This window comes from Melanostigma gelatinosum (assembly GCF_949748355.1).
Source record: "Melanostigma gelatinosum genome assembly, chromosome: 2".
Lineage (NCBI taxonomy): Eukaryota > Metazoa > Chordata > Actinopteri > Perciformes > Zoarcidae > Melanostigma > Melanostigma gelatinosum.
In genome coordinates this window covers 30,697,529-30,722,164 of record NC_136635.1, presented here as the reverse complement: position 1 = coordinate 30,722,164, position 24,636 = coordinate 30,697,529, and the positions used below count along the sequence as shown (strand labels likewise).

At 43.0% G+C, this 24,636-nt stretch overlaps 2 protein-coding genes across 2 annotated transcripts in view; both read left to right on the top strand.

Annotated features, from left to right (window-relative positions):
* The first annotated feature begins 1,247 nt into the window (after positions 1-1,247).
* On the top strand, positions 1,248-4,085 carry ccnb2 (cyclin B2). Its single transcript, XM_079294077.1, has 8 exons — positions 1,248-1,377; positions 1,548-1,661; positions 2,075-2,353; positions 2,435-2,593; positions 2,665-2,901; positions 3,367-3,507; positions 3,584-3,694; positions 3,856-4,085. Exons 1-8 carry the CDS (start codon positions 1,351-1,353, stop codon positions 3,961-3,963), a joined length of 1,176 nt encoding a protein of 391 aa, XP_079150203.1. The 5' UTR covers positions 1,248-1,350; the 3' UTR covers positions 3,964-4,085.
* Positions 4,086-5,535: 1,450 nt separating this feature from the next.
* Positions 5,536-24,636, top strand: part of LOC306796550 (CD82 antigen-like) — a 24,199-nt gene continuing 5,098 nt past the window's right edge. Inside the window, exons 1-5 of the mRNA XM_079295547.1 lie at positions 5,536-5,677; positions 16,715-16,787; positions 18,067-18,139; positions 22,955-23,076; positions 23,353-23,427. Of these exons, the coding sequence (XP_079151673.1) occupies positions 16,725-16,787; positions 18,067-18,139; positions 22,955-23,076; positions 23,353-23,427 (333 nt within the window). The 5' untranslated portion in view covers positions 5,536-5,677; positions 16,715-16,724. The remainder of the gene's footprint in view (positions 5,678-16,714; positions 16,788-18,066; positions 18,140-22,954; positions 23,077-23,352; positions 23,428-24,636) is intronic.

Genomic DNA, 24,636 nt, shown 5'->3' with positions numbered 1-24,636 from the left:
TGTTTTTTAATAGTTTTTAACAACAATAGAGCTCTGTGGCTTTGATACATAACATATGTTTGTCAATACCTTCACTGTTGGTTTTTCTTTTCATGAGATTTTTTGACAACAAGAAAACTATAAAATACCATCAGACAGTTTGTGGGGAAAAGTTGAGCCTCACCAATAACTTCAGTTCAGAAACAGTCAGTAAATCAGACATGACCATTTTAAAGTTGCAAATTATGCTTTAAATATATGTTTTATATAAAACTTCTCTTTGCAACAGCTCTCACGGTAAGCAAGCGTGTGAGTGACATGTCTTTGATTTGAACACAGCAGACTTATTAAAGCTGCTCAAATCAATATTTTTGGATCGAATGAGCTGCACATTCACTCACCAAACAGAGCTCTGATGAATAAACACCAAACAGCAGACCGACACAGTGAGAGACTCGCTGGTGATGAAGGTGGAACATTTAATATTTTATAAATCTGATCAAAGTATTCTAAAAGTAGCAAAAGTACCCATTGTACAGAATGCCTCATTTAAAATTGATGTGTATTATTACATCACAGTGTTCATCACTTTAATATTGCAGGTGGTAAATAGATTTAAATTTACTTTATATACTGCTGGGTAGCTTAATGTATAATAGTACATAATGTATTAGTTGATTTATTGTATTAAAATCTGCAAAGTAACTGAGTAACTCAACAAGTAGCTTCCAAAATGTAGTGAAGTAAAAGTATTAATTAGCATAAAATGGAAATAGTTAAAGTACAAGTACCACACAATAGTATTTTAGTAAATGTACTTAGTTCTTCAACACTTGGAAATAGTGGATTAAAATGTGGAGCAAAGATGCCAAAGTCATTCTGAATCAACAATGCATCAATAATCAGTCATTCAGTAATTTAATACATATTAATCTTATATAGTTTTGGTACTTTCAGTACATTGTGCTGCTTTTAAACTTATACTTGTGACATTTTGAATTCAGGATTATTTTTTTACAATGTGATATTTCTACTTTTACCTCAGTAAAGGATCTGAGTTGTATTTATTCAACCACTTAACAACAGCATCTTTAAATCTATTATTTCTCAAATTTTTAAATATCACCAGAATTGTACCTTCTAATCTCGTTTGTCTGTCAGCCAATCAGGAGCGCGCTCTACTGAAGCAGCGTCCAATCAGATTTGACGGAGCTCTATTTGAAAGAGGCTCGTGCTAGTGTTGTTTACCTGCAGAGTTCGCTGTTCACGGATCTTGTCGGTAATTCGTGCTGCTCGCTTCTAAACAGCTAAAGAAACCACCGTGTCGCTGCTTTAACTTGAAGTGCATCCTGTTGTCTACCGACGATAAACATGTCTTCTGTTGAACTTCGTGCTGGGGTGAGTAACCGGAAGTTATGTCGATGTTTAAACAGTTTGTTTTAGATGCTAGCTGCTGTTCGCTTCGCGTTATCTTTGGCGTTTTTGCTCCCTGACACTTTACACCATGCAGCATTTCTTAAGCTTGTGGTATACGAGTTGTTTTTTGTCCTTTTTCCCCCTGTTTTTAGCCGCTCCCAGCCGCAGAGAACCCGGTGAAGATGAGCAAAGCCACGGCCGGTGTGAGGAGAGCTGCTCTCGGAGAGATCACCAACTTCACTACGGCTGCAGCAGTAAACACAAAGGTAACGTTATCCTGGAGGAGTAGCACCGTTTAGCTCAATAACCGGGCTTCGTTTTGTCTCTTCTGTATTCCGGGTTTTTGTAATTTAATCAAATAATTACTCCAAAACACACCTGGGCACGAGCTACAATAATTGTCTTAAAGTATGGACACACCGGTCACAAAATCACGTGGCAAGCTTTCCAAAATGGTGGAGGATATCTATCTCTCTTTTAAGGAAAATATGCAGTTTATTTAGTTGACACTTTCAACCAAGGCAACTTGCCACCATGTAGTTACAACCTCACCTCCTTAAGTAACTCCCAACTTAAGTATTTTTAAAAATGCGATCCATTTAAATGTCTCTGAAACAAGCCTTCCACACAAACATCTACTCTGTTTCTAAATAAAGCTGCGTTTCACTTGTTTCCCCAGAGGACCGGACCAGCCAAAGCATCGGGCAAACCAGCCCAGAAGGAGAAACCGGTGGTCCAGGTGGTGCATCCAGTGGTCTGGGGCTCGGCACCTGCAGATCCTCTGCCCTCGGTCTCAGAGGAGTCGGCAGACGTGTCCATGAAGGAGGAGGACGAGCTCTGCCAGGCTTTCTCTGAGGCGCTGCTCACCGTGCAGGACGTCGACGAGGAGGATTCAGAACTGCCGCAGCTCTGCTCGGAATACGTCAAAGACATCTACAATTATCTACACGTCCTGGAGGTGTTTGTCGTTCCCTCAACAATCAGCCGAGCTCTCTGCTCTCACCTTTCTGTATTGTTTCATCACTGTCCGTCTCCACAGGTGGAGCAAGCTGTACGCGCCAACTACATGCAGGGTTATGGAATCTCTGGACGCATGAGGGCTCTTCTGGTGGACTGGCTGGTCCAGGTTCACGCCAGGTTCCAGCTGCTGCAGGAGACTCTGTACCTCACGGTCGCCGTCCTGGATCGGTTTCTCCAGGTAAGAACCGGCTCAAGTCGTTTCTCTTCGTGTTTAATGAACCGTGTAACGAAAGCGTTGCTGTGCTGCAGGTCCAGCCGGTGTCTCGCAGAAAGCTGCAGCTTGTTGGCGTGACGGCCATGCTGGTGGCCTGTAAGTACGAGGAGATGTACGCTCCGGAGGTCGGGGACTTCGCCTACATCACGGACAACGCCTTTACCGCGGCTCAGATCCTGGAGATGGAGCAGCTGGTTCTCAGGACTCTCAACTTTGAACTTGGACGTCCTCTTCCGTTGCACTTCCTCAGACGGGCCTCCAAGGTGGCCAGTGTGAGTTAAATTATCTAACTTTACAAAAACAATGTCGTTGAACGAGTGTTGAGAGTTCAGCTGATTTTCCTGTACGGTAACATTGGGTCCAGTGTTTTCAGTTCACTCTCCTCTGGCTGCGTACGCGTGTTCATTGCTTTAAATAAAAAGCAGGATTTTATTTCTTCCGGGGATCCGACGAGAGTAGGCCACCAACCTGTCGTGTGAACAAAACGCAGGCTGAGCGCTCATTTCGTTGTGACTTTACTCAGTAGTTTGAATACCAACAGAGCAAGAGCAGCTAGTTTAAGTGGCAGAAAAAACATTTTTATGACCAAATAAGAATAATCAAGAGGTAATTATCTTTTACTAAATTATCAATAAATTCAGAGACTTTAATCCTTAATTTGCTGGACAGATTAATGTGAACGTGCACTCATAAACGGGGTATGGGTCTGTAAAGTGGGCTGATGTCTTGTGTCTCAGTCTGATGTAGAGAGACACATGCTGGCCAAGTATCTGATGGAGTTGACGCTGCTCGACTACGACATGGTTCACTACCGGCCCTCTGAGATTGCGGCTGCGGCGCTGGGTCTCGCCCAGCTGCTGCTCGAGGGGCTGCCGTGGGTGAGTTTGCTTGAAGAAACGTCTGCGCTTCAACAACCTTTCAGTGTCTTATTTTTGACTTTGTCCATCTTGTCAGTCTTCCACACAGCAGCACTACTCCACTTATGACGAGGCCCACCTGAAGCCGATCATGCAGCACATCGCCCACAACGTTGTGATGGTGAATGAGGGGAAAACCAAATTCCAGGTGAGTTGCCGACAAAGCACACGAGCGTTTGATTTATGTTAAATAAACTTCTCTACTGCTGCCCCCGCACTCGCCACTTTAAAAACTCAGCTATTTAAAAGTGCTTTACGCTGTGATCCTGTGTCAACACAAATAAAATGTGTTGCTTTGTTGTCCTGCAGGCCGTGAAGAACAAGTACTCGAGCAGCAAGCTGATGAAGATCAGCCTCGTCCCTCAGCTGAAGTCGGCCATCGTCACGACGATGGCGGCCGCTGTGATCACCGCTTGAGCCGAACGCCCCCCCCCCCCCCCCCCCCCCCTCTGTCAGTGGACATTTCACTTGCACTTTATTTTTAGATTGATTACAATCTGTGGAGATTCTAGAAAAGTTTTTAAATAAAATGTTTTAAATTTTTCATCCATGATTTGTAGTTTGTTCAGAGATTCAAACTGATTTTATTCATTGATGTTAATGCTTTGTTCCAGATTTTACTCCTTCTTTACTGCTTCTCGGGTCTCGGTGATAAGAAATGAACTAGATTTAAACTAGTTGTTTAAAATGACTTTCTGGATGAGATGTATTTTAAACATGATGCTGGACTTTAATAAACGGTGCTAAATTCAATATTCAGCGTATTAATGCAGCAGCCAGAACTCTGACATATTGAGCCTTGGTGCATGTTACCATAACGTCTAAACCTTGAGATACTAATTTTGCTGATAATACTTGGAAGTATTTTCAATGTGTATCTGAATACTTCTTCCTCCATTGGCTGTGGAGTCATTCCCACCCCCCCCCCCCCCCCCCCCCCCGTAGCACTCAATGATCCGAGTGCTGACTGTGACGTCTGTTTTAGTGGCTGAGGAGACATAAATGGAGGCCACTGTGACGCGCCGTAACCCTCAGTGTGAGAGAAGAGTCTGAGATCACGGCGTCATTAATCCTGACCGGCACTCATCTCAAGGTCCCAACGAGAGAAACTCTTCTGTCCTCTCCGCCACACAGACTGAAGCTGTGTCTGCTCTCTGCCGTCACAACTGTACGTCCGTGCAGAATAACGCCATTTATCGGCTCGTGTTCCTCACGCTGAGCAGCACTGACTCGGTGTGTGTGTGTGGAGGAGCATTGTTTTCGTCACCCTGACTTCATCCTCCTCACACACTGAAGGAGCTGCAGCACAGGCCTGTAATCTGCTGAACAGAAGATATTGGCACACTTTAAAATTAAATATATATTTCTTCAAATGTTAAGGGTTTTTATAGTTTAAAAAGAAATCAGTTTATTGTCTTTAGTTTAAATTCATTAAATGTAACTACTTTTAGACCAATAACTTTAATGAAAAACTGATATTTCCCAACTGTACCTTATTCCTCGCAAAGTGGACTTTGAAAACTAATTTATTAGACTACGGTAGTCTACAGCCTCACTAAGAATGAAAGTCCAGAATTGAAAATACTTCAGTATAATCAGAAAAGTGTACATAAATAAATGCTGAAGTAAAGCATCGAGTCTAACCATCACGTGTTTCTACATAAAAATGGATTTACAAGAAATAAACTCTTCAGCCATTTATTTTCTGTCAATCCACTCATTTCAGCTTTACTCATATAAACTGTTTAATTTGTAACAACTTATTTTATAAACGTGTTTTGTTTGCAAAAATGTTAATACAGTAAAGTAACTAAAGCTGTCCGATAAATGTGGAGTAAAAATACACTTCTTCCCTTCTGAGTTAAAGAGAAGTAGGAAGTACAAGTACCTGAGCAGTAGCTGCGTTGGGGGTTGAAGGAGGGCATTGTTGTTCCCATAGCTGCCACGTGGTGGGGACCAGAGGAGGCTCTCCGGCTGCCCGTCCGGCTCCTGCTTCACTTCAGACTTCACTGCTGCAGCTTTGTGTCGAGCCGGAGGTCACTCAGTCCGCTCACAGCGCGCACAGGACCCGCACAAGACCCGCACTGCTCTCCACTTCTCTCCGCAGTTTAACGCAACAAAAACAAACAACGTAAGTAAACCAACATCCGCGACTTGTTCTTTTTGTTGTGAACGGAAGCTGCTTCTCTTAATTCATACGCGCGTGTGTGTGTGTGTGAGCGAGAGAACACGAGGCGTGCGTGGCTGCTCGTGTGACGGTCTTTCGGATCGATCCTCGGGTTGATTCGTCGGTGGTTTTGTGGGATAAACCGGCACAGTGTGGAGCTGTGTGGAGCTGTTTGCTGACGATGTGCCGCCTGTGAGCATGAGTTATGGATTTGACGGAATGAGGCGCTTTTCTCGATCGGACCACTTGTTACTTTTGAGACGGAAACACGAGTTTAAAGTTTAAATTGGACTGAACCCAACTGTGTGTTAAAGTATGCTGCTTTTTAGTATCAGTCGATCTGTTCAAGTTGTTGTAGGAAAAAACACAAATGTTATTGGTCAGAAATGTTCTGACTTAAAGTGTTGTAAGTCAAACGCTACTGAACACGCCTGTTTGTAGCCTGTAGTTTGGTGCAAACAGAAACTGAATCTAAAGTTGATTAACTCTGCCAGACTTTGACCCCAACTGGATTTTGTACCTTTTAAAACAGAACAGTTTGATAGTGTCAGTTCTTTCTAGCTGATACAGACAGTAATCCAATATCTGAAGACATTATCTGACCAAAGGTTCAAAGGATTTATTGATCTCATGTAGTTTTAGGGAACCAACCTTTGTTTTGTGTGCTTACAACATATTCCAGGATCTGCTTGTGTCTCATGGTTGTTACCAGTTCAACCACAGTATATTATTTTCCTTTATTTCAATTTTAGAGTTTACAAAGAGGTAAAACAATCCCACATTTCACGAGAACAGACCGAGTGAAGTCTGGAAAGAAGAACACAATGTTGAGGAGCAGACATGGTTCCTGTTGTGGGAACGACTGATTGATGTCAGTGAAACCCTCTAAACTTCATTAAAAAACTCAGAACTGGAGTTAAAAAGCTAGAAACATGTTTGAACAATCGAATGAAACGGAAGAACACGTGTTGTCCGTGCCGTGGCTAAAGAGGATTTTGGGTTCTCCGTCCGTCTCGTTCTCGTGATCGTCGTATCTCAGGGAACGCAGTGAGCGAATTTCTTAAAATTTGTCACAAACGTCATCTTGCACTCGAGGTTGAACTGATTTAGATTCGGTGGTCAAAGGTCACTGTGTTTGGCCACAACTCGAGAATTATGACAATTTCACATGAATATGCAAAATGGTAGAATGATGAGGTGACATTTTGGACAGACGTGAGGAGGTGTAGCCCTGGTTGTTGTGTCGTATGTGGAGTCATTTCATTTATCTTCTAACCTTCGCGTTGGCTTGTTTTACCTTTTTCTACTCATACCGCGTGAATGATTCCACAGAGAAGGTCTTCTGTCTGGAACTGTGTAGCATGGGCAACGGAAGAAGCCATTAACACACACACACACATTCTGTTTTACCTTTTGTTAACACTGCGAGATACGGCACGGCCGCCAGCAAAACCAGTGACCGCTTTGTAGAGGCTAATGGGGACGAATAATAAATCCTCCCATTGGAGAAGCCCATTGTCTTCATTCTGAAATCTTTGACTCGATGACTTTCACCAGACGCCGCGCCCGTTTAGTTTTTTCATGTTAAATGTAGGGAAACGCAGCTCTTTATGTCCAATGAGTCTCACTAAAGTGAGCGCCGCATGTCTTCTGAAGTCGAGACATCACCCACAGTGAGCTCATAACCTGTTCACCCTGCTTACTGGAATACCCTGAAGGGTGATTAGTCGAGTCACTCGAGCTGCTCCCATTTCTCCTCCACACACAAAACAAATGCAACATGGTGGTCAACACAGCGTGATGTTGACTTCGTACATGATGGTCCATTTAGACCGAATAGACCATAACGCAGGGTGTGCTGTCGGGCGGGGCTCCCTTATTTGTACTTGACTTCACCCTCTCGCGTCACTTCTGGTTGCAGTGAAACAAGATAGCGACGGCTGAAAACAAGATGGCGACGGTCAAAATGCTGAACTTGAGGCTTCAAAACGGAGTAAAAAACAAGACATTGTTTTTGAGAGTAGATGCACTACCCCAAAATATCTATTTTCTTACTCGTAGTTTGTTTTGACTAAATCCAACACACACCGCCCTACTGCCACAAATACTCACTACTCATCCACCAAATGTGGATTAATCCGCCGCTGAAAATAGTCCCCAACAAATTCCCCACCTTTTTGTCGAATAGATACTACAATGACCCGCTGTTTTAGGACATTTCTGAGCCTTTAAAAATAATAAATAAACATGAATCAATATATTTTTCTTCAGTAGGAACCAATGGGCTTTGAGTTTAGGAGCCAGAGACAGACTGTCACTCGTACTCGCTTTATTAATGATAAGATCAACAATATACAGGATTTAGTTTTTTGGTTCATTCAAAGGAAATGTTCAATTTCACACTTTTAGTTTCTGTTTTTCTTTTGTGACAGTAAACAGAAGATTTTGTGTCATTTGAATGTGCCAACTTGGACTCTGTGGAAATATTTAATGTGCTTCTTATTTTCTCCACTATTTTCTGACATTTTCTGGATCGATGATTACTTGATTATTCTAGAAACGAATCCACAGAACGGTCGACGCTGAAAGAAGTGAAACAGACGCAGCTTAGTCAGGAGACGAGTGCGTTACTGATCCTCGTGATGAGTTTGAGTGCAAGAGGAAAGACTGAGACTTGTTCCGGCTCAGTAAATGTTGTAGAAACGAAGCAGACACGCACACACTGCAGTGTCGCCATGGAAACCTGCTTGCTCCTTTCAGTTGACTGGGAATAAAGATGACGTCGGGGGGGCAAACTGGTTCTCCACCGCTGAGTGGTCATGTGATGAATTAATTCTGGTGGCGGGGAGCTGCGGTCACTGCGGCTGTCAGATTAAAGGGGAAACTGCAGGTAAAAAAACAACAACTAAAAGTTGTCCCAAGTTGATTACTTTTATTAGGACAGTTATTTTTTGTGTTGCAAATCTTTGGAGAAATGTCTGTTTAAACGTGCAAATTAGGCATTATCTTATTAAATATGTGCTCATTTGCATACATTTCCAGAACAGAAATTCAAAATGATTGTTTCATTTTGTTGACTTATTGGAGTCAAAGGTTTTTACAGGAGGGAACGTTTGGATATCTCTTTGAATCAGAAAATATAGCAATATAAAATAAATACTTCCATGTTTTAAGCATGTTTAAATCAGGCTACGAGTGATATCTTTACACACCGCTCTGTGTTAACCTTCAGAGTAGAGAGGAATGAAAGTGTACCGTCTGGTGTGTAAGAGCTGCTGAAGTCGAGGTTTCTGGGTCAGAGTCTGGCCTGAATTCTTACGATGTGCATCTTCCTCTCCTCTCTCCTCTTTGTTAAGCCTTAGTCTTAGCCTAAAGTCTTAGCTTTTTAAATTGAGCATTTTGTCGTCATTTAAAGTTGTAACATTGGTGGATTTATTTAGCAGTCGGCCGTGTCGGTTGTATTTTTGTCTTCACATGTTGTTGTCGGCTTGAGGTGTAGAACGTCTTTACGTCGGTGTCCGGTGTCTCTGAACAAAGTCTCACGCCGAGAGAAAAATGGGCGTCTGCTGTTTCTTTTCTTCTTTATTGTGCAGATGAAATGTAAAGCCGGAGCAGCCGAGCCGTGTGTCGAGTTTCTCCTTTTGTTGCCGGCGAGAAAATTGTGTGTGAAAGCTGCCATTGTTGAGGAGTCTAGTCAGACTGAGACTCAACACTGGTCTGGATGGAACTGGTACGATGATGACATGAAACGGTCGCTGTTTCCCCAAAACACGCTTTCTGTGCATTCTCTCCCAAAAACCATGACTCGTTGTTTTTAATGTTTTTGTTTGTCTGAATATTAAACAAGATTTATCGTGATAATCACTGAGCTCCAGAGATGTTGCTTTGTGTATTTGTTTAACGTTGGCTAGCTGTTCCCCTTACTTCCAGTCGTCATGCTAAGATAAGCTAATTCCAATGTGACTCTTTGTTTAACGGAGAAAACGTCTGTGTGAGGAAGAAGTTGGTCAACATTAAGCTTTAAATGATGGACACCAGAGTCGGATAAACGCCTCCTTTGTTCATCTCTGGTCTCCTAATATGACATTTAAATTTCAGGCTACAAATAGATTCTGCTGAAAAGAACAGCGATGGGAAGACGACAAAAGAGTTTATTGTTGTTGTTGTTGTTGCACATTTCTGCATGTGTCAGAGAGTGTAAGCAACGTGGACGAGATGTCCAACTGACGCCTTCAGTGTTGTCTCTTTCAGATGAAAATCACGTCATTAATGCCGGGAAACTGCCTTGTTTTCAGTCCAAACTGTCAAATTATCAGCAGAACGAGCTAAAAATGTTTCAATATCAGCACCATGCACACGTTCAGACCCCTCACACATTACAGTAGCGCTGCAACAAACGATTATATTCTTTATCGATGAATCAGTTCTCTTCATAGACTTTAAGAGACTTTATTCTGATCTTTTTTTGATTATAAATGTATCATTTGTCCCCTTTTTTTTAAAGCAAAAATACTGAAAATGCATTGTTTCCAGTTTCTCAAATGTGAATATTTGGTGGTTTTATTTGTCTGATATGACAATACTTTTGGATTTTGGACTGTTGGTCAGAATTTTTTATTTCTTTTAAATTTGCCAACCTGGACAAATTAAAAATCATTTATATGATATACTAAACCAGACAATAGATATTAACAGTTTGATTATTTTCACGTTAAATGTTCTAGTGGAGCATTTGTTGTCATTTAAAGTTTTAACATTTTTTAGATTATTTTGCAATGCATCCATATATGTAGTTTTGTTGTATTCACACGTTTTCTTTGTTGGCAAACTAAAGTTGTTGTGGTTTGAATTGCTGCCGTGGATTATGAAGTCACTGTGAACAAAAAGATGTGAAGATGTTTGCCAAGAAAAGAGTTTACGAGGGATTATCTCCAACACTGGGAGGCTGAGTCGATGCGTAACATGAAGCAGAAGCAGCTGATATGAAAACACAGCTCAGAACAAATGAAGCTGAAAGTTTCTTCATGTTTATTTCTGGCGGAATGTCTGATAGTTTCATATCTGCAGCTGCACAAAGATGTTTTCGGCAGACCTCGTCACGACTCGACTGCATTTTCTCTCCAACAGAAACCTGCATAAAGATACAAACATACAACTCAGACTTATGACACATCATGAAACTAACGATCATAAAACAGTTCCTTACAGAAATACTAAATGGAGACGAGGATGGAAAATATCACATATTTCTGGCCATGAACCGAAACACCAGCTATTAAATAGAAGAGAAACGCAGCAGTGGAAGTTCATTTACTTAAGTACTGCACTTAAAAGCAATTATGTGGGACTTGGCCTTGGTTAGATACTGGTATCAGAAATACCTTTGATACACCCTAAAATACTGGATTGTGTATCGGTGGAGTCTATGCACGGATCTGATATCACATTATCATATTATCTAACAGCTCGTTATGCGACACAGGAACAACAACACGTGTCACTCGCTCCCCGATCTGAACATCCTCGATGGCTACTGCACATGTGCAAACTACTACAGTACTGCACACCTGTTTCCTGATAATGCTACATTGTAGAAAACAAATCTGTGTTTAAATCTGCAGGAGCGCTCGTTAGCCGTTAGCTGATCGAAGCTAACGGCTAACGCTAACGGAGGTTGCACTCGGGACCGCTATGACGCGTTCAAACTCCATTCAGTGAAAAAGATCTTTGGGGGGTTCATTTATAACGTTATAACGCACTGGTATCGGATCTTTACTCGGTATTGACCGACATACAAGTTCAGGTATCGGTATCAAGAAGGACAAATAGTATCGCAACGTCTTTATACTTGTACTTTACTCAAGTATTTTCACTTTAGGTTACTTTATAGTTCTACTACACTACGTCTCAGAGAGCTATGAAGTAGTTATAAAGTAATTAAAATTAGCTCCACCGTTACCAGCTGCTAAGTGATGAACATGAATGCATCAATCACAATAATTCAATCATATATATTCTGAAATGGGCCGTTGTTCATGAGCACTTTTACTCTTGGTTATTTAATTATATTATAATGTTAATACTTTCATACTTTTACTTGTATTGCTACTTTTTAATGAAGTAAGTGAGTTCAGAGTTAAGGGAAGTGTCTAGTACAGGGGTGTCCAAACTTTTTTCACTGAGGGCCACATACAGAAAAATATACCAAGGGCTGGGCCACTCAGGTCCGATCGCCTCACCCCTAGTGTGTTAAAGTGAGCAAAATCAATCAAATTTGGTTCTCAATGTGCTTTTGTTCAGATTTAACAGAGATGTTTGCTCACGTATGTTGAGCCGAACAGACTCATTATTCAAATAGAAGGCAGTTGAGAACAGCTCGATGTCTCTCTCAATGAAAGAAACATATTGAAAGCCATGGCAGCTGGTGGAACATGTTCTAGGTTGGGCTGTGCCACATCCAATCAATTTCAGCAAACATCCCAGTATGATTTAATGCTAAATAAATTAAGGTATCAAACACGTATTGCTACTTTGCAGATAAATATTTAACATTTATTCCAACATGAAAAAAGGCAGAAAATAACACATTGACAAACACGTCAGGACATCTTATTTACAGCTGGTAGCTTCGCATGTACTGCTTCCCTTTCCTGCTAGTCTGCTGTCTGATTGTGAGGTCAGGCTGATCTGATATCAGCTCTGCAGTTTCTCCTCAAAGTTCTCCTCTCAAACGGGTCTTGGAGGAGTAGTGCTCGCGCTGGAGCTCGCGCCCGCCTGTAGAGACTTGTGTAGAGACCTGTCGGATTGCATCTGACACAGCTTCAAACATGTCCTTACCTGTTGTTGTGCTCTTTAGACTCCTAAAATCAAGCAGCTCCTAATGCAGAAATGATCGTCAACTCCCCGCAAACAAATTAACAGCTGTGCGGTGTCTGTGGCATCTGTGCTCTCATCATATGCAATGGAGTAAAACGCAAAAGCACGAGCTTTATCTGACACTTGATGGTTTAGGTTAGCTGACAAGTCTTCGATTCGCTGCACAACTGTGTTTCTGGACACGCTAACGTTGTTGAATTCCTGCATTTATTCCGGGCACTTGCGACTTTAGTGAGGCACTGTTTTATGAAGTCACCATCTGAGAAAGGCTTCCCGTGGCGGGCAATGAGTTGAGCTACCTCGTGGCTGCTATTGTGACTTTTTCTTGTGTTTTGTTTCCACGGAAAAAAACACTCTTATTGAGCTAACTGCCATTTAACTTTCTGTTCTCGCTCGGCACCAGTGTAGGACGTGTCATCATCCGGGGCTAAACGTTTCTTTGATTGCTCTTATTTTGTGGAGAAGCTGCCTTGTTCAACACAGTATCTCCACCTAGTGGTGAAACTAAGAAGTACAATACAGTCAAGCGCAAGTTTGAAGTGTGGGCCATATTACATTATATTTTTAGAAGTTGCTGCGGGCCAATTAAAAATGGACCGCGGGCCAAGTACGGCCCGCGGTCCATTTTTTTGGACACCCCTTTTGGCCGTAGTTTGGACACCCCTGGTCTAGTACGTCGAAGTTCTTGTGTCATATTCCACCAGATGTTTTTAAAGTGTTTCACCACCAAGAAGGTTCAGTGCAATTTGACCAGATTGACACGCATGAAGTGCGTCAGTGTGAATGTGGTCTTTGGCTTTGAGTGATTCCAATTCAGAAAGAAGAGACTCTCTCAGGAAAGAAGAGCTCAGTCTCGCTCTTCTGTTGAACTATTTTCTGGTCATTGTGAGCCAGCTGTTTGTGTGTTTGTCTGCATCACTTCCAACGCACAGCGGTCAGTGGTGACCTCTGTGTTGTAACTGGCACCACCGGGGAAAGTCCGAGTGGACGGACGACCGTGTGTGTGTGTGTGTGTGTGTGTGTGTGTGTGTGTGTGTGTGTGTGTGTGTGTGTGTGTGTGTGTGTGTGTGTGTGTGTGTGTGTGTGTGTGTGTGTGTGTGTGTGTGTGTGTGTGTGTGTGTGTGTGTGTGTGAGTGTGTGAGAGAACTGGGTCAAAGCCTCGGACGGCACACGTTTGACCTGAGGTGCTTCTGTTTGTGTCCGAGGATCATTCTTACGACTCTGTCTCTGTTCATGCCTTCGTGATGTGCTCCAGACCGCGTCGAAAGCTCTCTGCAGGGATTAATTAAGACAGCATGTTTTATAGAACATGTATAGAACCCTCCCTCTGGTTTTATTTTAAAACTTGCCGTATTCAACAACTTTTAAGCTGATAAATGAATTGAAACATGTGTGCATTCCTGAAGCAGCCATGTTTCTAGTCAGTCAGCAGCTGTGGCTCCGTGGCACTTCTGAATCTAACAAAGCATTTGTTTGAGGAAGTTACCAGAAGTGCATAAAAACGTTCATCATCATGTTCACAACCTCCAGAATTCAGACCTCTGGGGAAACCTTAAAGATCCAGTGATTTCAAGGTGAAGTCAAGAAATCCAATAAAATGACTAGTGAACTACTGTAGCAGGCGAGCTAACGGCTAACACACTAGCTAGCCCAGAACACGCTAACACTCATTTAAAATGGTGACTGTACTCGCTGGGCTCGAATTATATTCGTAATTAAATACTAAACTTTAAGAAAATCATTGTGAAAATAGTTTCTACACTTGGCTGAGGTGGGAACAGTTCATGGGTTGGTGAAGTGGAAACAGATTAAAGGTTGAAGCTTCGACTGGCGCGCTTCACGTCGTCTTCTGCGTCGGTGGAATGGTTTTCCAACTGGAGAATTTGATAAATGTGTCTTTTGGGTTTTTAATCCTTTTTCTGTTGTAACATCTTTGCTCAGGAATTTCCCCCCAAGTTTTGGGTATAAAAACAGACCTAACAGTTGTTTTGGGTGTTCTCAGATGCTGACCTGGTCTTTGTTCCAGCTCTGCTCCGTTTATAGTCTGTAATGCCTTCCATCTGGCTTCGCTGCGACTATTTGGCAAAATGTCTTTCCCATTGCATATTCTCTTCACACCCCCCCCCCCCCCCAAACTGGCGCAGAGGCAGCCATGTAACAGTAACCCATTTACAGTGATGGGAATATGGGTCGGATACACGGGCTCTGTGCTCACGCTACAGGGCTTCACTGCCAGGAGGAAACGTTGAGTCGGGCTGCCATATTTCACCCAGATGTTCAAAGATTTATTGGACAGTAAGAGGCCATTAATGTACTGGGGGGGGGGGGGGGCAGTGAATGTGAAGACAAGGTGGAAAAACCAGAGAGAGTGATGCTGCATTCATGTCGGGCGGGATTTTTCTGTAAATATCGGCCACCACACAGACGGGGAAAGGTCAACGGACCAGCTGGTGGTGAACACCAGCTGGATGCAATATTTAACTTCCACTTTGCATTATTTCTGTGAACAAATATAGAAGCGCATAAACTCAGTGATGATGATGATGATAATAATAATCCAATGTATCAGTTATTGGTGGAACTAAAACAATCAGACACACAATTCAAAATCTTCTGCAAACAAAGACTGACAGGAGTTTAACTTTAAAAATTCATTTCCATTAATCTGTTTCCCACGTTACTTCCTGTGGAGACGAGGTGAAGCATGGCTGTGAGAGTGACGTATAAATCACAATCTGCTTTACTTGGCCACGTATATGAACACATCTGGTTCTATGAGGTTCTCAATGTACTAACCAGATAGAAAGAGACGTCGAACATATATAAACAACCAACATGTATAAATGGGAGCGGCCGGGCGATCTTTCCATGTTGTTTCTTGATTTTAGGACTCTACCCAATAGTTGGAAACTTCCAAGCTTCATTGATAATGTTTACGCTCAAATTCTAAACCAAGTCTGTTTCATTCTGTTTAAACACGTTATTTCCGCACAGTTGCAGATGAAGATCATGCTACACTAATATTATTAAAATAATACTGTTTGTAGAATTACATTCCAGCGGTGGCTCGTTTCCGACTTGTGTGACCCAAATAACTCCGGATCGTTGTAAAGTCAACATTTGTGATACAGATGTTCTTATCTGACGAAATGTTCTGCTTTAATCCATGTTGTTTGGTGTTCAAGCCTTTCAAAACACATTTGCCAACAGGGATGCAATTATATTGTTATATATTTATGTTTTATTACTAAATTCTGTCCGTCAAATTAATTATTTAGAGTAAATATTTATCACAAAGAAAATGAGTATTTTAACTGTTTTGTTCTTCTGGTTTTATATTTCTACAAATAAAGAAATCAAAAGGTGGAAACAAGAAGTCAACATCAAGGCACAGTCTAACAAGGTGTACATAATGCATCAAATAACTCCACAAGATCTCAGCCGATATGATTCTTAAAGGCACTGTGTTCCCCTCATAATGTAAGAAACAGAAGTACTGTCAGAAATATTGGCTCGTCCAGTGAAACGCTTCCTAAAGTAATAATAATAATAATAATGTATTTTATTTGTAAGTAGGTCTGCTTCTCTCACAATGAGCGAACGACCATCATGTTCTTATTTAGCTTTTATTCTGCTGAAGAGAATGTGAGGAGAGTATTTACGTCGCGTCTAATCTGCAGATTTATAAAAAGAAAAATACTTTGATGTCAAATTGACGTGTTGAATCTTCAAGAAGCATTAATCTGCAGCTGGGTGGATGTAAATACTCTCATCTGCCCTGGTGTTGATGTGTTGATGTGTTGCTGTAAATGTGTATGGATCTAGAGCTAAGACTCTCTGGCTCAAAGAGGACTGCAGGCCTCTCCTCCTCCTGTGCTCACAGATTGATGTTGTGATTGTACTGGTTTTTGCGAGTGTAATCCTGGAGGATTTGAGCGCCCCCCCCCCCCCCCCCCCCACAGTCCCTGATCATGATCAGCCCGGGCAGCTTAACCTCGGAGGTCTGTGCTTCCATAAGCATCTGTCACCACCTGTTCACATCACGCTCTTTTGAATAATATTATTATATTGTCGATATATTTATGTGTATATTTGTATAATATTGTGGCTGTTGCATGTTTACAGATCCAGCATCATGGGGAAAGGCTGCCTGACAGCGACCAAGTACTTCCTGTTCCTCTTCAACCTCATCTTCTTTGTGAGTATCTCGCCTCCACTAATAATAACAATGTGACTTAAAGGAGAAATGTTGCTTTTTTTAAAAACTGGAGCGGTTCTCAATGCAAGTCATGTTTTTGGCAGCCAGTGAACAGGAAATGACCATATTTGGACTGTGGAGGCGCGACGTAGAGACGCCGTATACGTCTCTGGTAGCGGCAGCGAGCTGTCAATCACTGTGTAGCCCCGCCCTCAAGCATACACACATTGGAGAAACATCTTAGGAGTGTCGAAAGTCACACAGCTTGAGGAGACAAAATGTCAGCCGTTCATTGATCTTCTCTCTCTGAGTGTTGAATACAGTCTGTGGCCCAGTTACCACGGTGATACTCACTTTCTCGTTTCCGCTCTTCTTCTGTGGAAATGAGATCTGAGGTTAAGCGCTCCTGAGCAACAGATGAACACAGAGTGTGTGTTACCCTCCGCTGTGCTTTACAGAGCGATTTGTGGTCAAGATACATTTTAGTTTTGCTTCCCATCAGAGTTGGTCGGCAACTCAAATTTCGCTGAAGATGTTTTGTAGTGAATATCGTCATATCCAACTGATATGATAATATCCTCATATGGCATAAGTGTCGTCTTTTCCTGGTTTTACAGGCTGCATTACAGTAAAGTGATGTAACTTTCCAGACCGCTCTAGCTGTTCTGTTGAACGCCTTTATCCACCTAGGCCGCGTTTTAATTGCATTTTTAGACGCGTATTAAAGTTGGAACAGTCCTTACGTTTTAGCGTTTCACTGCTCGTCAATGTCACACTTAGTCCAAGCAGCCAATCAAATCGAGCAAGAGGCGGGATTTACTAATTTACCACCAACTTCCTACTTCTCTCTTGATTTATTCCCTCAGTAAACATTGTAAACATGAGTTCATGTCTCAATCTCTAGTTTCAAGTCTTCTTCAATACAGCATGATGTTCATTTAGTACATTATGGTCCATTTAGAGTCAAACAGACCATAAAGCAGGGGATGCTTTAGGGCGGGGCTACACGGTGATTGACAGGTCTCTGCCGTATGCCGTCTCTGATGTCACTCCACAGTCCAAATATGGTCACTTCCGTTCGATGACTGCAAAATTCCAGCATTGCGACAACCAAACTGCCAAATTATAGGCTTCAAAACATCAGTCTACGAACCAATGGGTGTCTTATATACAGACTATGGTTGAAATGTGCTCATTCACAGCATGTCTGAAGCATTTTTTATGGCTGACCTGTGTGTGCGTGTGTGTGTGTGTGTGTGTTTCTGTTTCTGTCCTCCAGCTGTGCGGGGTTGTCATCATGGGCTTCGGACTGTGGCTCCTGCTGGACAATCAGAGCTTCATCGTCGTGCTGAGTGAGTTCCTGAGTCAGATTTTACGTAATTTTCCTTTCAGTGAATCTGAGGACTGAACAAAACCGACTGGCTCCTGGTGATCGTTGATCAGTTTACATGCTTAAATATGAATCCCACTGGCCAAACAGTCATTTGTGTCTTTAAATGCATTTGTGTGTGTTTGAGTGTGAGACAAAGGGAGAAAACAGACAGCAGACATTCAACGCAAAGATTTAATTATGTTTGTCTGAGCTGTTCAAATATGATCAACTTTAAATATATCCGGGTTGTAGGCTGATGACTGATGTATAAAAAGGATTCCACTTTCTAAGCGTCGTGTTTTTTGGAAACACAGTCATGTTTCCATCTTCAGGAATATGTTTTAATAGTTCTCTCATGTCAGCTAGTATTGGCCATGTTCCAAGATGTCTAAAGAGAAAATATATATATAGATATATATATATATATATATATATATATATATATATATATATATATATATATATATATATATATATATATATATATATATATATATATATATATATATATATATATAGTGGTAAATATCCACTACAAGGTAGCAATAATTATATAATTTACTTATCGTTTAATATTTGAACATGATAATTATTGACCTCAATATTGCCTGTTTTGCGAGCGTAAAAGCTTTTTTTTTTTACACAATTATGGAAGTTGTATACAATCTTTGCCATTTCCAAACAGCTTTTCTAATGCGGCGCTTGCTTTCCATCAAATAGCTTTAAAATGAAGTCTTAATCTGCAGAACGTTTCAGTTTGTGTTTGACAGATGAGACTGTTGGTGCGGAAGTAAAAGTCTGCTCTATGAAACCAGTTTTCCTTATCTAAAATCTCTGTTTCGATCACATGAGATAAAGACGGAGTGCTGTGGTGACACGGGGACGATCATGCATGTGCTGCCACTCCGCATATCTCTTGCTACCTTGATGCTACGTTTCCTGGTCTGAATATTTAAATGTATATTTAATTCTGCACGTCTTCTGACTTACGGTATGAGAGATCATGGATGATTCAAATCGATGGCGACTAAGTGATTCCTGCTGGGTTTCAGTGGCTCTTTCACACTTTTCACAGGACAGAAACCGGTTGTGACAGATTAATATACAGCTTCAGACTCGAGCTCGGCGGCTGATTAACATCCCGATCAGACAGACGACCTTCCTTCATCTGTCGGAGGCTGTGATGAACCCAAACATCTCCGCTCCCGTCGGTGTGAATGTCTGCAGCTGCAGTAACGGTGTTTTTCTTAATGTCATTATTTAATCTGCATTAACTGGTGCATTTGGTTTCTCCAGCTTTGAGCTGCATCACTCCTCTGATAACAGACATTCCTTCGTCTTGTTTGTGACCCCGGTGAAGGCCAGCATGTGATGGTGTTACCTTGAATGAGTTGAGGTCCTCGTGTTTTCACTGGTCTGTTGAGACTGCTCAGAAATCTGCTGGACACTTGTGTTTCACTGTCTGCTTTTCTCGGCTGAGTTTTAAAAAAAGAAATTCCTTCAGTCCACAAATCTCTCTCTCTGTCTCCCCCTCCCTCTCCCCCCCTCCCTCTCTCCCTCCCTCTCTCCCTCCCTTTCATCCTCCATATGTCATTCTCATCATGGCTCCGTTTGCTCTCCTGCTGCTGACGGTGTTAAACAGTGTAAGATTAAAGAGATCAATTGACAAATAGGAAATACGCTTAATTGCTGAATCGCTGAGAAAGGTGTTGGAAGGCAGTGGTGGAAGTCCATGGTGGGCCGGTCTCTGTTGGAGGATCTGGCTCTGTCCACGGTGGACCGGTCTCTGTTGGAGGATCTGGGTCTGTCCATGGTGGGCCGGTCTCTGTTGGAGGATCTGGCTCTGTCCACGGTGGACCGGTCTCTGTTGGAGGATCTGGGTCTGTCCACGGTGGACCGGTCTCTGCTGGAGGATCTGGGTCTGTCCACGGTGGACCGGTCTCTGTTGGAGGATCTGGGTCTGTCCATGGTGGGCCGGTCTCTGCTGGAGGATCTGGGTCTGTCCACGGTGAACCGGTCTCTGCTGGAGGATCTGGGTCTGTCCATGGTGGGCCGGTCTCTGTTGGAGGATCTGGCTCTGTCCACGGTGGACCGGTCTCTGTTGGAGGATCTGGGTCTGTCCACGGTGGACCGGTCTCTGCTGGAGGATCTGGGTCTGTCCACGGTGGACCGGTCTCTGTTGGAGGATCTGGGTCTGTCCATGGTGGGCCGGTCTCTGCTGGAGGATCTGGGTCTGTCCACGGTGAACCGGTCTCTGCTGGAGGATCTGGGTCTGTCCACGGTGGACCGGTCTCTGCTGGAGGATCTGGGTCTTTCCACGGTGGACCGGTCTCTGCTGGAGGACCTGGGTCTGTCCACGGTGGACCGGTCTCTGCTGGAGGATCTGGGTCTGTCCACGGTGGACCGGTCTCTCTGGACTCTGACCCGGTGGCTCCGATGACGAGCTTTACGAACAACTCTATAGAAACAGACCATCTTCTCTCTGACGGTCTCTGTACTGATGGAGGTCTGATAGAGGACCAGGACTACACTGAGACTGGTTCAGGACCAGTTAAAGGTTCCGTCCAAGTAAATGTACGTGGTTGCAGTCCACCATTGTTGGTATAGATTTATTTGAAGTCCAAGCCAGCTGTTTCCCACCTCTTCCAGTCTTTATGCTAAGCTAGGCTAAACACACACACAGACTCCAGCTCTGTTCTGAACGACAACTTCTCTCATTTTTTTTAAACTATTCCTGTTAAATAAAGTAACAGTAAGTTTATCAGCGAGAGAGAGAAGAAGAAAGAGACAGAAAGTCTTCAAGACGACTGAAGAAGTGTTGATGCAGAAATATAGAGACAGACATTGAGCTGGTGTAAGAGAGAGCGAGAGAGAGGTGTGTGTGTGTGTGTGTGTGTGTGTGTGTGTGTGTGTGTGTGTGTGTGTGTGTGTGTGTGTGTGTGTGTGTGTGTGTGTGTGTGTGTGTGTGTGTGTGTGTGTGTGTGTGTGTGTGTGTGTGCGTGTGCGTGTGTGCGCTCTCTCAGACCAGCCAGCGTCACTGAGGACATTTGTCCCTCGTCCGTGGCCGCTCTGCAGGTGTCCTCCCCTCAGACACTGGGCTCTTTCTGCTCCGTCCAGCATCAACATGCATCACATCAGCCCAGTGCGCTCACCGCCTTACTCATCACTACACACACTCACTCAATCACACACACACCCACACACACACTACATCACCAGTCTGTCCGAGCAGCGGCGGACGGATAGCGTGAGTCCGGGGACTTCATGGAGGACGGGAATGCGGTCATGCGACTGGAACCAGAGGGTTAAAGTACAGTGGACAGTTTAGCTTTGTGTCTGCGCATAAATGAGACGTATTGATGCTCAATGGAACATTCTGTGGACGGAGCCCGTCACCGATGATCACAGAGGGTTTGGAGGGCGACTCAATGAGCTGCCTGGTGCTGCTGTAACCTGATTGTACAGAAGACACCGCTGGCTCGGAGCCAGACCTCGTTGCTCCGTCTCATTTCATCCAACATCACAGTTTCCATCTGGTTTATTACAACTCAGACGATCAGACGGGTTGGAAACAAAACCTTCACGTCGACAAAAACACGTAGCTGACTGGAGCCATCCCATAATCCCATAACCATACGCACATTTACTTCAGTGCAGTTTTGGGGTACTTGTACTCTACTTGAGTGTTTCCATGTTTTGCTACTCGGAGGGATATATTGACTTTTTTACACCACAGTATTGGTTTTGAAGATTAAAATTACTTTAGAGATTTACATTATTGATACAAAATACAAGTCGAGTAATAAATCATGGTGTATTTTTATTGCTTAACCTGCCCAGCAGTATATCAGTCGTTCCATTGAACTCCACATTTGTTCATCATGTTCATTTCATCGCACCTGCAGAATGAATAAACACTCATGAAATGAAATCTTCAAACTCCAATTAAATGTTGAATTTGTTTAAGAAATCTGATTCTGAAAGTAACTCTGCAGGTTGGCTCTAAAACGTACACACACACGCACACGCACACACACGCACACACACACACACACACACTCCTCCGTAGCCTAATTTTCCATCATAAACTCCCCTCGTTTGTCTTTCTCTTGGTTTGGCTGCGTGCCCTGGTTCACTGATCCCCGGGGTATCCCATGATTCCTTGAGGCCATGAGGACTCAGCGAGATGGGGGGGGGGGGGGGGGCGACACGAACCCGCTGCTTGTTCACAATCTTTTTGTGTGACTCTGAACGTTCACCACAGCTGTATCAGGTTCTGTGTTTCTGTCTCGGTCCAAATGAAGCGGTCTCTCAGTTCTTGCTGAGTCACGATCCGTCCACCAAGTGAACTCCCTGAATCCCAGCCGGGGCCTTGAGTTGTGGCTGCGCTCTTATGTCAGACCCTGAGATGTTTCCTAAAGGGACTCTGGTGCTTGGAAAGACGACCACCTTCGTCCACAGGGGCCGCCAAAATCAACACAACATGAAACTACCGTCAACTGTCGCGATGAGCTTTTTCTTGTATTTGGACACATTTCGCTGTAGATTATTGCGCAACTACAGCAGAATAAGTGTCCCACCCTTGTGTGCGCGCTCAGCGGGCGAAGCGTTATCTGTTCAAGATCAATGTAAGAGTGGCCGTAAAGCGCTCGTGACAAAGGTTCAGTAGCGCTGAAACATAAATATATTGTGATGGTGTTTGTCAAGACTCAAGTTAGCAAAAACTAAGAGATCTCGTTTGTATCGCTCACCAGCTGTGATGGCGTGTGGTTTGTGACCCGTGCTCTCCATGCAGGTAACTCCACGACTGTGAAGGTGGCATGCTACGTCCTGATTGGAGTCGGGGCGTTCTCCATGCTCATGGGCTTCCTCGGCTGCTTGGGGGCCATTTATGAGATCCGCTGTCTGCTCGGGCTGGTGAGTGACCGTCTGTTTGTCTGAACACACGTCGGTGACGTTCGACCTGCTCATTTAAACATGATGATGAATAATGCAGCTGTGGTACAAGAGGAGGATTTACTGTGGAAATTATTTTTACCTCTGAAAAAGCGTACTGTACGTGTACATATGTTAGGAGATGCACTCATTGTCGGTTTGTTGAGGTCTTTACCCTTAACTTACTGGTGTTCCTCATGATTCACCGCAGATGTTTGCAGGTCTGACCAGCCTAACATCTGTCTCCTCTCTCCTCAGTACTTCACCTGCCTCGTGCTGATCCTCATCGCTCAGATCACAGCCGGCACGCTCCTCTACTTCCTGAAGGATGGGGTGAGTGATGTCACTTCCTCCTCATTAGTTAGTCTCACCTGGAGGGCGAACGCTGTGAGGTGATTCTCACAAAAGGAATGTGTTGCAACACACCTGTAAATAACGCACCTTATCTTCCGATCGGTCGGGTTCACACCCGCGACGTGTCGCGAAAGGCAGAGCTATGTGCTGTGACATGAAAACAACGAGCTCTGAATGGAAACTATTTAAAAAGACTCATAACTGAGAGCGCAGCGGTCAGTGTTGTGTTGCCCTCTGGTGTTTCAGACCTTTTACAGATAAACAGGAAGAGGAACAGGAAGAAAATATTATAAATTAATATTTTTTCAATGTGGGGTTTTCTGTGTGTTGGCTTCAGTGTTTTTTTATAGAACCTTTAATAGGTTTGATCGTATGCTTTAGATTGTGTTAGATAAGCATTTTCTAGCTCCTGTCATTTGTCTGCCTGTAAAAGTCTCCATTTCAGCGTCGGATATGGATGACATTCTTTTTTCCGTTTGAAAAGGTTTACTAATGCTGTATCACAAATAGAAATCATATGCAACTATTTATTGGAGTCTTTACAGCCTCTTCCTCCTCTGAAGGGAATGAGACACAACCAAACGTTGAGGCACTTGATGTCGAGTTACCACCGAGCATCGTGGCTCATTTTGCTGAAAAGAACAACTAAGATCTGCTAAATGGTTCATGAGCAAGTGAACTGTGTCCTGTTGGCCCCTCCGGATGAGTAAATGTCTTATTTTTTACTTGAAGTACACTGTTACTTTGCAGCAGCCCTTTAACACCAAGAGCAGTTTCTGCACACGTGTATCTGCCCACTGTTCAAATAAACACATGAAGCTACATTTGACCTGGTCGCTCCAGCGATTAACTACGACGCAAAACATCTGCGTGTCCCTGAGACACGACTTTATGCAACGTTCATGTCACATGACTTCCTGTAATTACCGGTTATGTCAACATGCAAATTGTAATTAAGACTGAAAGCTTTGAAAATAAACCGCACAAAACTACAAACACAAGTCAGCACGAGGCAAAGAAAAGGCAGTTTTAATAACAGCATGAACGTCTAAAAACAATAAGCAATACAAAAACAGACTTAAAACTTTTAAGATAGAAGTCATAAAATATAATCTTTCAAAGAAGATACAATAAAATATGACAAATGAAATAATAATAAGAAGAAGTTGTACGTTGTCCCAAATGCTT